Source organism: Frankliniella occidentalis, unplaced genomic scaffold (assembly GCF_000697945.3).
Source record: "Frankliniella occidentalis isolate FOCC.00 unplaced genomic scaffold, Focc_3.1 Scaffold48, whole genome shotgun sequence".
Taxonomy (NCBI): Eukaryota; Metazoa; Arthropoda; class Insecta; order Thysanoptera; family Thripidae; genus Frankliniella; species Frankliniella occidentalis.
Window position 1 is genome coordinate 1,507,972 of NW_026267178.1, and position 12,465 is coordinate 1,520,436.

Consider the following 12,465-nt stretch of genomic DNA (forward strand, 5'->3'; position numbering starts at 1 on the left):
TGTTTACCTTGGTTATTCATTTCCGGCATCACACATTTGTGCTTGTGCTAGTGGGAGAGTGGGGGAAGCGCGTGTGGTCGTGTGGTCGGTGTGGTGTTTGGTGTTGGCTAGCTGCAACGCTTTGCCTGGCCAAGAAGATAATTTAGTTCTAATCAAATACTTTTGAAGGCATAGAAGTCGTCATGGGTCGTCCAGGTATGTCAGGCGTTTCTTCCGTTTATTTGAACGATTTCAACGCCGAGATTATTCAATTTCTCCCATATAGTTCGTGACCATGCCTGGCGTCGTTCGCCGGGCACATGCGTTGCACCATGTGGTGGACCTCTAATAATCGATATTTTGGAAAACATTGCTCCATCGGGGAGGCTTTTCAATTTGGTGCATCTTATTAAATTTCCATCTTACAGTATCACGGCTCTTGCCGCATATCTTATTCGCTTTTGTTTATTTTCGAGTCTTATCTTCATAACCTCCAACTCACATGCAATCCTCAGGTGCAGGATGCCGTCCACCTTATAATGGCTTATATTTTTGTGTTATTTTGTATTTCATTACGTTTTCTGTAGCTCATCGGCATTGTGTTCCAAACTGGAACCTTGAAAAAGAACGAGGTTATTTCGAAATCGATGCATTTTTGGTACCTTAAATAATCATCTCTTATCTTTGCAGGATTCTCTCCTGCTGGAGGTCGTGGTGGTGGTGGCCGGGGGTTCGGAGGTGGCCGTGGAGGTGGCCGGGGGTTCGGCGGTGGCCGCGGCGGTGGTGACCGTGGAGGATTTGGAGGTGGCCGCGGTGGTGGAGATCGTGGAGGTTTTAAGAGCCCCGGCCGTGGTGGTGGCGGCCGCGGAGGATTTGGAGGACGTGGTGGTGGCGGTCGTGGAGGACGAGGCCGTGGAGGTGGCGGAGGTGGTAAGTTTCAGATTTGACCTGTGTTTACTAATGTTTCTTATGGCTTTATGATTTGTTTATTGTATGCTAATATAATGTCGTGTCCAGGCATGAGAGGTGGCAAGCAAGTTATCATTGAACCTCATCGTCATGAAGGTGTCTTCATCGCCCGTGGTAAAGAAGATGCCCTCGTAACTATCAATATGGCTCCTGGGGATGCTGTGTATGGTGAAAAGAGAATACAAGTTGAGGTAGTTTGAAGTGAAATGAGGTTCAGGATCTTTTATTGACTAGTTCGGGACACGCCTGATTTTCTAATGTCGCTTTATTTCCCCCCAGAATGAGGGAGCAGACAAAATTGAATACAGAGTATGGAATCCTTTCCGATCCAAGTTGGCTGCTGCTATCCTTGGTGGAGTGGATCAGATTCACATGCCACCAGGTTCAAAAGTTTTGTACCTTGGAGCTGCTTCTGGCACCACAGTTTCACATGTGTCTGATGTTGTTGGACCTGTAAGTTTCTTTTGTGTTCCTTTTCTGTTTCCATTAGTAGATAATTTTAAACTTTGGAACTAATTCAACTTGTTTGTTTCATTGTAGGAAGGTCTCGTCTATGCTGTAGAGTTCTCCCACAGATCAGGAAGAGATTTAATTAATGTTGCCAAAAAGAGAACAAATATCATTCCCATTATTGAAGATGCCAGACATCCACACAAATATAGAATGCTTGTTGGAATGGTTGACACAGTGTTTGCTGATGTTGCTCAACCTGATCAGGCCCGTATTGTTGCTCTAAATGCTCAGTATTTCTTGAAAAATGGAGGCCACTTTGTTATTTCTATTAAGGTAAGTTTTAAAAGCCATACACTTTATTTTTATTTTTTTATTTACCCATTTTCATCTATTAAACTATTTTCAATTTTGTAGGCAAATTGCATTGACTCCACTGCAGCACCTGAGGCTGTATTTGCTGAAGAGGTCAAGAAACTTCAGGCAGACAAACTTAAACCCAAGGAGCAGTTGACCCTTGAACCTTATGAACGAGATCATGCAGTTGTTGTAGGAGTTTACAGACCACCGGCCAAAAACGCTGGTTCGTAGTTATCTCATTCCTTTCTTAAACTTGTAAAATCTTGATTGTGTTGTCTTTGTGCCATCACAAGTACACTTCATCTGGCATTGCTGTCTTTCCTAAACGTATTGAGTTTAGCTATGAATGCTCTAATTGTTACTGTGGACTTGCCACGTCAGTAAATTTTATTAGCCATTTTGATGGCTTTGGTTATGTTTTGATTTTGAGATTTACCGTGGTGTATCAAATGTGCAGAAAATGCTATTTTCTTTTCTGTAGTTTTTTTTTCTCATTTTCTAACAATGACTTTGTTCTGCTTTAGTTTCATCATATGTACTGTGAATGTATATATATTGGTGCTTCAAATCTTGTCTGTGATTGAGAAGGATTTAAGGAAGCCAGGAGAATTGTTTTGAAGTTTTATATTATAAATAAAAGGGCGAGCTAAAAAGAATGGCCAAACAAATATTTGTGTTTAACTTTTCCTTAAGTATTCGACTGTTCATAAATCAGTCTCAGTGATTGCTTTGCTTTTGGCTCGCAGCACTTGTTCTGGCGTTCGTGACGGAAATATTGCACGAACAATATCTTGAAGTCTTGGATCTTGACAATTACTCAAACTGCGTTTACTACTCTGGCTACCTGTGCCGGTGTCCGCGCCTCTGGCCCCTGGCCAAAAGGCCTCGATTGGGCATATATCTATATTTTTTTTTATCCATCTGGTGCCCCTATTGGGTGAGGGGATGTTCGGCGGTGGCCGGCGTCCGGCGTCTTGTTAAAACAGTCTGCCTCATTGCACTGAACAGGCCCCGGGGAGTAACCCCCCCACCCCCCTTCCCCCTTGCTGCCTCTGCGTACACTGCGGACGACGCTACCCGTACCTACGCCCACGGGTTTGGTCGGTTTGTGTTGGTCTCCGGTTCGTTTCGCGGAAGAGCCCCCGGCAATCCATCACTGTTGTGAGTACCTTTAGGAGCACTTAGTTTTCACATGAATGCGGAGGGGGGGGCGGCGGCGGCGGCGGCGGCGGCGGCGGCGGCGGCGGCTTGGACGCCTTTCTGACAATAAAAGTACGGTCGCCCCTGCTCAAGACCTCTGGACCATCTAGACCGAGGGCGAGAGTGGCCGTGTCATCACGAAACCTCTGTGTGACCAAAATCCGCGCTTTACGCCTCGCACGCGTGGCGGGGGCGGCGGCGGGGGCGGCGGGCCCATCGGCACTTAGGCTTTCCACGTGGGCGTCGTGAAACCGGGAGAAACAGTGCAGACCTTGGCGGGGCCATCAGCTGCACGTGTGTGGTGGTGGTGGTGGTGGGGCAAAAGGACCATGGCTCTTTATTGTCTCAATCAAAAGCGAAGTTTGTGGCGGGAGGGGGGGGGGGGTGGCGGCTGGCCGGGCCAGGCCGGGGCAAGACACTTTCTCTCAACCCTTCTGCGCGACGCCCGCCCCGCCCCGCGCCGCGAGGCGAGGTAGTGCTGCGAGGGTGCTCATGAGAGCGGCGGGAGGCGCGATGAGCGAGGCGCCCTCCTCTCTCTGACCGGGCCGGCCGGGCCGACCGGGCTGACAACATCGATTTTCATTAAGGACGCGCCAAACAGCGGGCGCCCAGCCATTTGCCGCGGCGCCCCGGGATTGCGCCCCCGCGATATAAGGCGTGCGAGCGAGAGGGGGAGACGGAGAGGGTGCGCCGCGACCGGGCGGGCGGGGGCCGACAACTATTGGCGGGCGGGAGGGGATGAGGGGGGACTTTGCGGCGGTGGCCACCCCGGCGCACTGAGCCGGGACCGCCGAGAAGATCGCCTTGTTGTTGCGATGTGATTTGATTTGATTTGAGTCGAGTCTGGCTCGATGAAACGTCAAGATCCCCGCCGTCTCGCATCTCGCCTCGCCATCGCCATCCGACCAGAACAATGGGGCCATTCGGCCGTTCGGAGAGAAGCCACCGGGCCGTCGTTGGCGCGGCGGGGCCAGAGACGATACGACGCTGGTATTTCCAGCGGGGCGGAAGGGGCGGGGAGGCATTCCACCCAAAAGGACAGTCGTAGCTCGGGGCGGAGGTGAGGTCTTTCCAGCTGGGAAAAAGGGAACCCGGGTACTTCCGATTCCGATGTCCCCGCGTGCGTACACCTTTGCCTGGCGTTAAGCCCGGGGTCGGGCCGCTGCTCGCGAGGGGCCTACCGTGCCGGGCGGCGGTGCCGTGCGACCGCAGCCGTGAGGGGAGGCGGCGGAGGGGGAGAGGCCTTGCGAAAGCGCTCCTCCGGCGAGTAGAGCGAGCGTCCGTTGTGCTTAGCGCCCCCGGGCGCTGTCAATAGCCAATCCCCTGCAGACGACCTTAATGATGAAGGACGCAAATGACTGGAAAGGGGAGGGAAGGGCGGAAGTGGAGATGGGGGGAGAGGGAGGGGGGTGGCAATGGTGCAGGACCCGAGGAGGTCGACCAAAATGACCAGCAGAAGGAGGCGGGGGCCCATAAACCTCCATAGCGTGTGGGATTATCGTCGCGAGAGGAGCGCACCCTGTCACCACCCCCCACTCCCGCCCCCTCCCCGCCCCCACACAATCTTGCTGGGCTCCACGACCGCACATGTCCCTCTCTCTGTCCTTTCTGCCTCCCCCGATATGCTCTAAAAAAAATGTTTACTGCTTCGTCATGACGACGGCCGCCCCCATGGACGTGAGACGGGCAGTAAACCGACTTTATCGACAACAAAACATCAATTAGGCGATTGCTCCCAATTACGAAATCCGGACACAGCAGCATCGAGTGAAAAATCGACGGTCATCTGTGCCGCAGGTGACCGAACGTTAACTTTGGCTTTTTCGGAAAATTTTATACGGAATATGAATTCTGGGCTGGGCAGAGACTTGCAAGTATGGATGAAGTGTCAAACCCGATTATTGCAGTATACCAGGTGACTGATTAACCTCGTTCACTTCTTTAGTCATGCTGTACTGTACGCACTCGGGCGGGTGGGTTGCCTACTCGCTCGGCCCGTAAGGCGCAGTGGACAGGGGCGATAGGCAAGCCCGCCCGCCTCTCGTGCGTGCGGTACAGCATGACTACAGAAGTGAGCGGGGTCAATCAGCCACCTGGTATGAACCGGTCTTGAAACGTCTGTGGCCTCAGTGGGTTTCTTTCAGTCCCTTTCAAGGGGTGCGGCCACTGACGACGGCCCCCGGGCTGCGGGCTGGCACTTCCCTCTGCGGGGGCGCTGCACGCTGCCGCTGCCAGTAGGTTTCTATTAGCTCGTGAAATGTACGAGTCCCCTCCCCCTCTCCCCGTCCTGCTCCCAGTGAGCCTTCGACACGCGACCCCCCCCCCCCTTTCCCTCCTTGCTACGTCCCATCCCACCCCATCCGACGGACGACGGGGCGGGCGAAGGGGCAATAAAACTGGGTAAATACCAAATCGAAGAAGGGTAGTAAAATTCGAGGTCGTGTTAAAAGGCGAGAGAGCACCTCGCGGAGAGAGCAAAGTGTGGTAACATAAACAGACCACCTGCCTCCCTTGCTTCGCTCTCTTTTTGCACCACAGCGACTTTGTTTTTCTTTATTTCGTGCCGAAAAAGGAAACAAAAATTCGTCGTGTAGAAACGCGAATCACGAGACACGAAAAATTCGGCCCACATAATTTTTTGCTCGATGTAGGTCAAAATATTAAAAATATTTGCCCGTGAACGTGGGGGTTAATGGTTTTCGCGACCCGGAGACCCTCTCGATGCGACGACCATCGACCAGACCGTGCTGTGCTGGCCGGGCTCGCGGTGTTTGCACAGCTCCATCCCTCCACGGGGGGCCGCCGCTGCCGGGCCGCCCTCCCGACACTGGCGAACATGTCGTGGCCGGAGACACTAAGGGACGTCCCATCGGACACTTCGGGCCATCAAACCATCAACCGTCGTCAACCCATCGGCAGCGCGGGCGGGGGCCGCCGCCGGGGCGGAACCGTCGTCGTCGAGGAGGGAAGACCTTCCTCCCCCCGCTTCCCCCCTTCCCCTCACCTTTATCTCTCTGGTCCACATCCCCTCCCCCCCACCCACCCCCTTCCCTTTCTCTTAGCATCCTCGCTGAGGACGCGCGGCACGAAATACACAGTGAAAATGCCCCATGACATATTCAATCGAAATACTACTACTACATTCGCTGAAGCCGAGGGCCCTTTTCATAAACAAATAAGTAGATGTTTTTTTACAAACGCGACGAGAGAGCTCTCAGGAAGACGTCCCCTTTACCACCCTTCCGGCTACACCATACTACCAGCTCACCCTGTTGTGACGACTGGTTTAGAGGGCGCTTCCGGGGTAGCTTTCTGATAGCCCTCCGCAAGCGCGCTTCACCCCCGCGTCATCCACAACAACAACACACTCATCTGATGGACCGGCGGAGCGCGCCGAATCAATCCAATAACAAGTCAATTACGATCGATAACAAAACGGGCGGCGATTGCAAATAATCGCCCCCCAGAGGCGTCATCCCCTCCAATAGAGCGCGCCCATTGTCGGCTCGACACCCCTTCCATTCAATCGCGGGCGGCGAGCCGCTGTGCAGCTCTCCCCCGTGCAAATCGCAACCCTTCCGTCCCACCCCAGCGGCCCAGAATGGCAAGCGGGGCGCGACCCTAGAGGGCGAGCAGGGGTGCGAAACTGCAGCAGCCACTGGACGCACACTGCAAAAAACAAAAAACAACAAAAAAAAAACACTCTACTTCGTTAAAAAAATAATAATGATTGGAAAAGTACTGTAATACCGCGAGAACTTTTGACATGTAGGTATGTTATCGGCATTCATCTGTGACTTGACTTACCTTGACTTTAGAAACCCCTGTTAGAGAAATGACTTCTGAGGTCACAGATCGATATCAGGCTGCATTTCTATGGTTTTGTCTTGTCAGAGAGGTGGCTCTCTCAGCAGCGATTGCACGTGGAGGGTTATTCAGGTAGTGTCGTCACCGCGTAAAGTGAGAAATAAAAAGAAAACCAAACAAATCGACAACTCCCCGAAAAAAAAGAGAAGGGGAAACCGGATACGTTTTGCAAATAACTGGATGATGTCCGAACAGCAGCATAAGTGAGAGAGGGGGAGAGCCCCACGGGAAGCGAGGGCGCGATAGGGCGTGGTGCGGGGCAAAGGGGAGGGGGAGGGGGGCTAAAGAGCGCAGAAAATAGACCGATAGGGGTGGAGCTATGAATAAAAGAAAAGCGTTGCGATTATCGGGACGTGTTGCGGCCAATAAGGCACCGCAGTGTTTGCAACCATCGAGCGTGAGTGTGTGTGTGTGTGTGTGTGTGTGTGTGTGCGAGCGACCCCTTCCGCAGTCCCCGTCCGCTCCGCGCGCCCCGCGCCGCCACCCTTTCGCGCACAGCTTTTCGCGACAAATTTACACTGTTGTTGTTGACCGTCGATGCCATATGTGTATGTGTACTAGTGCTGCACTTATTGTAAACGACATCCCGCGCTCGGACATGCTGGGGGATATTTTTGCACCCTTTCTTTTTTCATCCCCTCTTTTCTCTTTGTCTTTGCGTGTCGTGTTTTTGCGTGTGCACACTACCGCCAACACACGATTTGTCGCCGCACTCGGACCCCGCGTCTGCCTGCCCGCTGCCGGCCCCAAGTCTCCGCAAAGAGACTCTCGCGCGCGGAATGTTGGGAAAATTTGCCCTTGCCGCACGTCGTGTTCTTTCCCGAGCTGCATAATCCCTTCCCCTCCCCCTCCTGCCGCCGCAGAGCTTCTCTCTCTCCCTCTCGGGGCAATAAAATCACCCTCCGGTACACGACGGCTGGGCCCCGCCCGGGTCGCGCTGGACGCTGGGCATCCGTCCTTTTATTTTTTCTTTATGTTTCCTTGCGGTGGTGCTGCCGCTGCTGCTGCCGCGCCCTTGGACCTCTTGCACGCCCCCGCACTGCCCTTATATCGCCGCACGCCGCGCCCTGGTGCGGTATGCGACCGGGCCGGGCAGGGAGGGAGGCGAGGACAATATCTGTTGGTGCATCCGTGACCGTGCCATAAGGCCATCACCCCCCGCATGCGGACTGGCTCTATTCTGCGTGTGTGGGTCTAACGTAACTGGTAGTTGACGGAGGTACACGACACGGCAATCGATAGCGTGCAGAAAAAAAACCCTGCAATTTTAAGATTGTTTTGAACCAAAAAAATATTAGTTCCTCCGTAAAATATATCGCCAACTTGCGCTATGCTTCTTCCCTGTCATGTTGTTTTCATTGTTTCTAACGACGGAGCGCTGGTTGGCGAAAGGGTCGTCCTGCAGCAGTCGATGTCCCTGATTAAGAATCCCCCCTCCCCCTCCTCCCCTCCGAGGCCTACGACGGTCAACACACACTATACCACGCGTGCGTCCTGGGGTGGCGCCTGCTCCTCCTTCTCTCTCCCTCTTTCTCGCTGTCCTTCCCTCCACCTCTCCCCGTCTCCCTTCCTCTCATTACTCGAGCTCCACTCTGGACGCAGCTTCCTCGGAGGCACCAAACTGACCCTCGCTCCCCCGCAGTTTCCCTGAAATGAAACTCAGTAAACGAGATGCTGACTCCATGGTGCAGATGCTTTTCGAACTTTAAAGAATATGTTCTAGAGCTGCTCCTCCCTTCAGTCAAATTCGAGCAGTAAGCCCCTTAGTGTCAACATCCTTTTTCAGTTTTATTATAAACCGTCGATATGGTAGTCGGGCCGGCTGAAAGATGGTAGGAAATATTAATGTGGTCATCGGGGAAATCAGAGGGAGAGGCAGATGGTCGTTGCAAGACATCTGCCCGGGACGCTTAATCAGTGATGATCATATTGTCCATCTCATCATTTCTCGTTGGTAGTCTACACCACCCCCGATGACGCAGAGTTTAGCACCGAGACGGGTCCAGGCCCTGCAGCCGTGCAGCATCCGCAGCGAGAGATATGGCTCCGTAGTTCGGGCTGGTCACCGGGAGGTGGAGGTACTTACCATCGACGACGCGGACCTCCCGTCCTCCCGAGCGGTCGGCGGAGCGGGGAAGCCCGAGGCCCGCCCGGCCCACCTTATCCGTCAAAGCTGCGCACTAGGCGCGCAGTGTGATGCCAATCCGTCTGCTCTCAATATATTGAAACAACAGTGTCGCTTCACACTGTAGTCCGGAGTTTTGGGGACCACATATTTATTTATTTTTCTGGGGAGGGGGGATATTTTGGGATGAAATGGTGATTGTTTGTGCCCTAGGCACATTTGCTGACAGAAACGTGAAATATTTTTAGCAGATGATACATTGAATACTAAAAGTAGGAAGACTGATAACATAAAAGATTAATGTTGTCAGTGGCTCCTACATCCGAAGGCGGGTACTGCGACGAGGGCAACACTCGACTTTCCCTTTTATCACAATTTTTTTTTGCTCTCGCCCGATGATTTAGAAAATAGAGGACTTGAACGGCACTTGCCATTTAGTATCAGCGCTGCTCGCTTCCCTCAGTTTGAGGGTTTTGATTTGGTTAGATTATTTAATTGGTCATCGGGAAAATCAGAGGTAAGGGCAAATGGTCGTTGCAATACATCTGCCCGGGATATTTAATCAGGAATGATCATATTATCCATCTCATCATTTCTCGTTGGTAGTCTACACCACCCCCGATGACACAGAGCAGAGCGCCGAGACGGGTCCAGACCCTGCAGTCGTGCAGCATCTACAGCGAGAGATATAGGCACCGTAGTTCGGGCTGGTCACCGGGAGGTGGAGGCAGCATCGGGTGGATCGGCGATCACCATCGGGAATTCCCCCAATACCCGTTGTACCGCTGATTTCTTCTGAGAGCCCTGATGATGCTGAGTTACATCTCTTGACGCTTCGAAAGCGTTGTCGTGTTAGCGGGAAGTTTTTTTTTTCCTTGACCCATTCCGGTGCGGCACGGCGGCGGCGGGTGACCGGCGGGCGGCTGGGAGCGCCGTGGAGGTAGGCCGACCCGCCGGACACGCGTGCGCCCAGGCGGCCCGCCTCACAGGGGCCGACGAGTCGGACCGGAGCGTTGCCTGTCACCGCGTGATCCCAAACACTTGGGGCCGCCAGTAGCGGCGGGGACCTGCAGGACCGGAGCCTGAAGGATGTGCGCGGCCGGGGCCTTACAATGAATGGAGGGGGCGGGGCGGGGCGGCAGGTAAACGGTCCTTATGTACTCCGGCCGGGTCACAGAGGGCCCCCGCTTGGGGTCGGGCCGAGGCCCGTTGGCGTGGAGGACAGGGCAGGACAGGCGGCGGCGGGGCCGGCGCGGCCCCCTGGCCGAGGCCACTCAAGCCGAAGGGAAGAGGAGGGTCGGGCGGAACGATTTAGAGCGAAAGGCCGAGAGGCCAGCGGAGCGAGCAGGGCTGAGCCGGGCCGTGCGTGGGGAAGCAAGGCAAGGCAAGGGAGGATCGGGGGGAGAAACAGGCCGTGAGCAACAACAGAATACTTTGAGTGTTTTCGTAAAGGTAGAATGCGTGATAGTGTGTGTTTGTGGAGTTAATGCACCTAGTACCTAGTGTGTGTAGTTCAGCCCTGGTTTGGTACACTGGGACGAGGAAGGGGGGTGGGTGTAGGGAGGGAAGAGCCCAAGGAAGAATTCTTCTCATTAATGAGAAGGCTGGGCGGAAGGTATACGGAGGAGCGAGGAAGAAGGCGCCCAGGTGTTGGGAAGAGCATAAGGAAGAGCGAGAAGGCTGCGGGTGGGAGGTATCGGGAGGAGCGAGGAAAAAGGCGGCCGGGTGTTGGGAAGGGCGTAAGGAAGAGCGAGAAGGCGGCCCCCGGTCGGCTCGCGCGCGGTTTGGTAGCTCCGTGAAGAATGTTGCGAATGGCGCGCATAACGGCGGCGGACGTGTGGCCGTGCAACAGGGCGGGTCCGGCCCGGCCGGACCACGCCGGGGGCGAGAGGCTCGGCGAGAGGAGAGGCCTCCTAGCCCTGGGCCGGTCCGGTCCGGGGGGTGAAGGATCACTTGAGATAAAGTTCCGATAAAGTTAAATGAGGCGGCAACGAGAACGGGCTCGGGCCTGCTCTGTCTCGCTCTCTCTTGCTCTGTCTCGCTCTCTCTTGCTCTGTCTCGCTCTATCTCGCTCGCACCCGCCGGGAGGGCGAGGCGATGTGCCCGGCCTCTCGCCCGGTACGGCGGCGGGCGGCGAGGGTGGAGGTGGGGTGAACCCTCGGGCTGAACCCCTTATACGCTTTCCCAGGCGACACAATCACCAAACAACAACAATTAATTCGGTGCCATTCCGGCCAAGTAGTACAACTGTCCACGACGGTGCGGCGCGCTTTGGCGGGGGTTCTTGGGCGACCCGCCCGCCGTAGTGTGCAGCAGCATGGGGCAAGTAAGCCACCAGCACTACATGCAACGCAATGGTATGTATCAGTGCGACTTACGAACGGAACGAGCCACTCCCGCTGGCGGGTGTGTGTGTGTATACGCTAGCAGACCGTTTATGACGTGTAGTGGTGCTGATATGTCGGGGCTCTCTCTCCTCACTCTCTACCGAACTCAATCCCCCGGCCCCGCAGACACAGTCATTCCCGTGCTCATGAGAGGTGTTCGCCTTGGCGTTCCCCTCCGCCCACCCCCGCCCCGCGCGCCGCCCCCGCGCCGCCCCCGCGCCGCCCCCGCGCGGGCCGCCGGGTCGGGGGTGGAGGCTGCGCCGGGCTGCGCTGCGGACGGCGCCATCGACACTGCGGCCCGATGGACTGAACGGCTCTGCGATAAATTATCATTTGCCTCCCTTTTCATTACCTGCCACGCTAAAAGCGCGCGCTCTTTATAGCCCTGCGCGCGCGGGGTGGGCGGGGGCCGGTGGAGTGGGCCGATACGGGGCACTCCGGCCGCTGGATCACGTTGTTGTAGTGGGTTCGCTCGGGATAGCGTACCATCTTCGAAAACGAACCGCAAAGAGAAAACCCTCTTTTTCACGGAAGTACCCTATGCTATTACCGAAATTTTAATGGAACTATTGAAAATCAACGGATTTGCATTGTACGTACAACAGCGAGATAGTTGGCGGGGCGGGCGGTGAGGCAACTTGGGCTTCCCCCGAGGCTTCCCCTCACCACCGAGGGCTCGGGAGTACAGAAGGTCCCCGTCGTCCACAGTCCTCCTCCTCTCGGTGCCCCCCCCCCCTCCCCACCGCAGACGCTATTGGCGGCCCCATGTGTTTGAGATCACGCGTTGACAAGCGTTCAGCCAATAGTCCGTTGGCGTTGAACGGGGCGGGGCAGGCAGGCAGGCTCCGGCGCGGGCCCCGAGGAGGAGTGTCACTGCTCCACTCTGTTCCCCCGCACCGCCCCCGCCTAGCCTCCGGCTGACCGCTGCCCGTCTGCGCAGGGCAGCAGCGCCAGGGCAATACGCTAAGCACTCGATACACCGCACGCACGGGACCCGACCGACCGGCCAAGGAAAAAAGTTCCGACCAGAAACGGATCGTGAAAGCAGATGATACCTTGTCAAAAATTATTCTATTCCAGTCTATTATATTTCTGCATTTACACTTGTAGGGAAAGGGGGGGGGGGCG

At 55.2% G+C, this 12,465-nt stretch overlaps 1 protein-coding gene across 1 annotated transcript; it reads left to right on the forward strand.

Annotated features, from left to right (window-relative positions):
* The first annotated feature begins 28 nt into the window (after window positions 1-28).
* Window positions 29-2,426, forward strand: LOC113210688 (rRNA 2'-O-methyltransferase fibrillarin). The gene is made up of 6 exons (XM_026428791.2): window positions 29-195; window positions 670-909; window positions 997-1,139; window positions 1,228-1,401; window positions 1,489-1,734; window positions 1,816-2,426. The coding sequence occupies exons 1-6, from the start codon at window positions 183-185 to the stop codon at window positions 1,987-1,989; spliced, it is 990 nt and encodes a 329-aa protein (XP_026284576.1). The 5' UTR covers window positions 29-182; the 3' UTR covers window positions 1,990-2,426.
* Window positions 2,427-12,465: the final 10,039 nt, after the last annotated feature.

Bases quoted from the DNA above. Each gene is read 5' to 3' on its own strand.
- LOC113210688 (XM_026428791.2), top strand. The intron at 1,402-1,488 runs GTAAGTTTCTTT...GTTTCATTGTAG, and splicing joins TGTCTGATGTTGTTGGACCT to GAAGGTCTCGTCTATGCTGT. The intron at 1,735-1,815 runs GTAAGTTTTAAA...TCAATTTTGTAG, and splicing joins ACTTTGTTATTTCTATTAAG to GCAAATTGCATTGACTCCAC.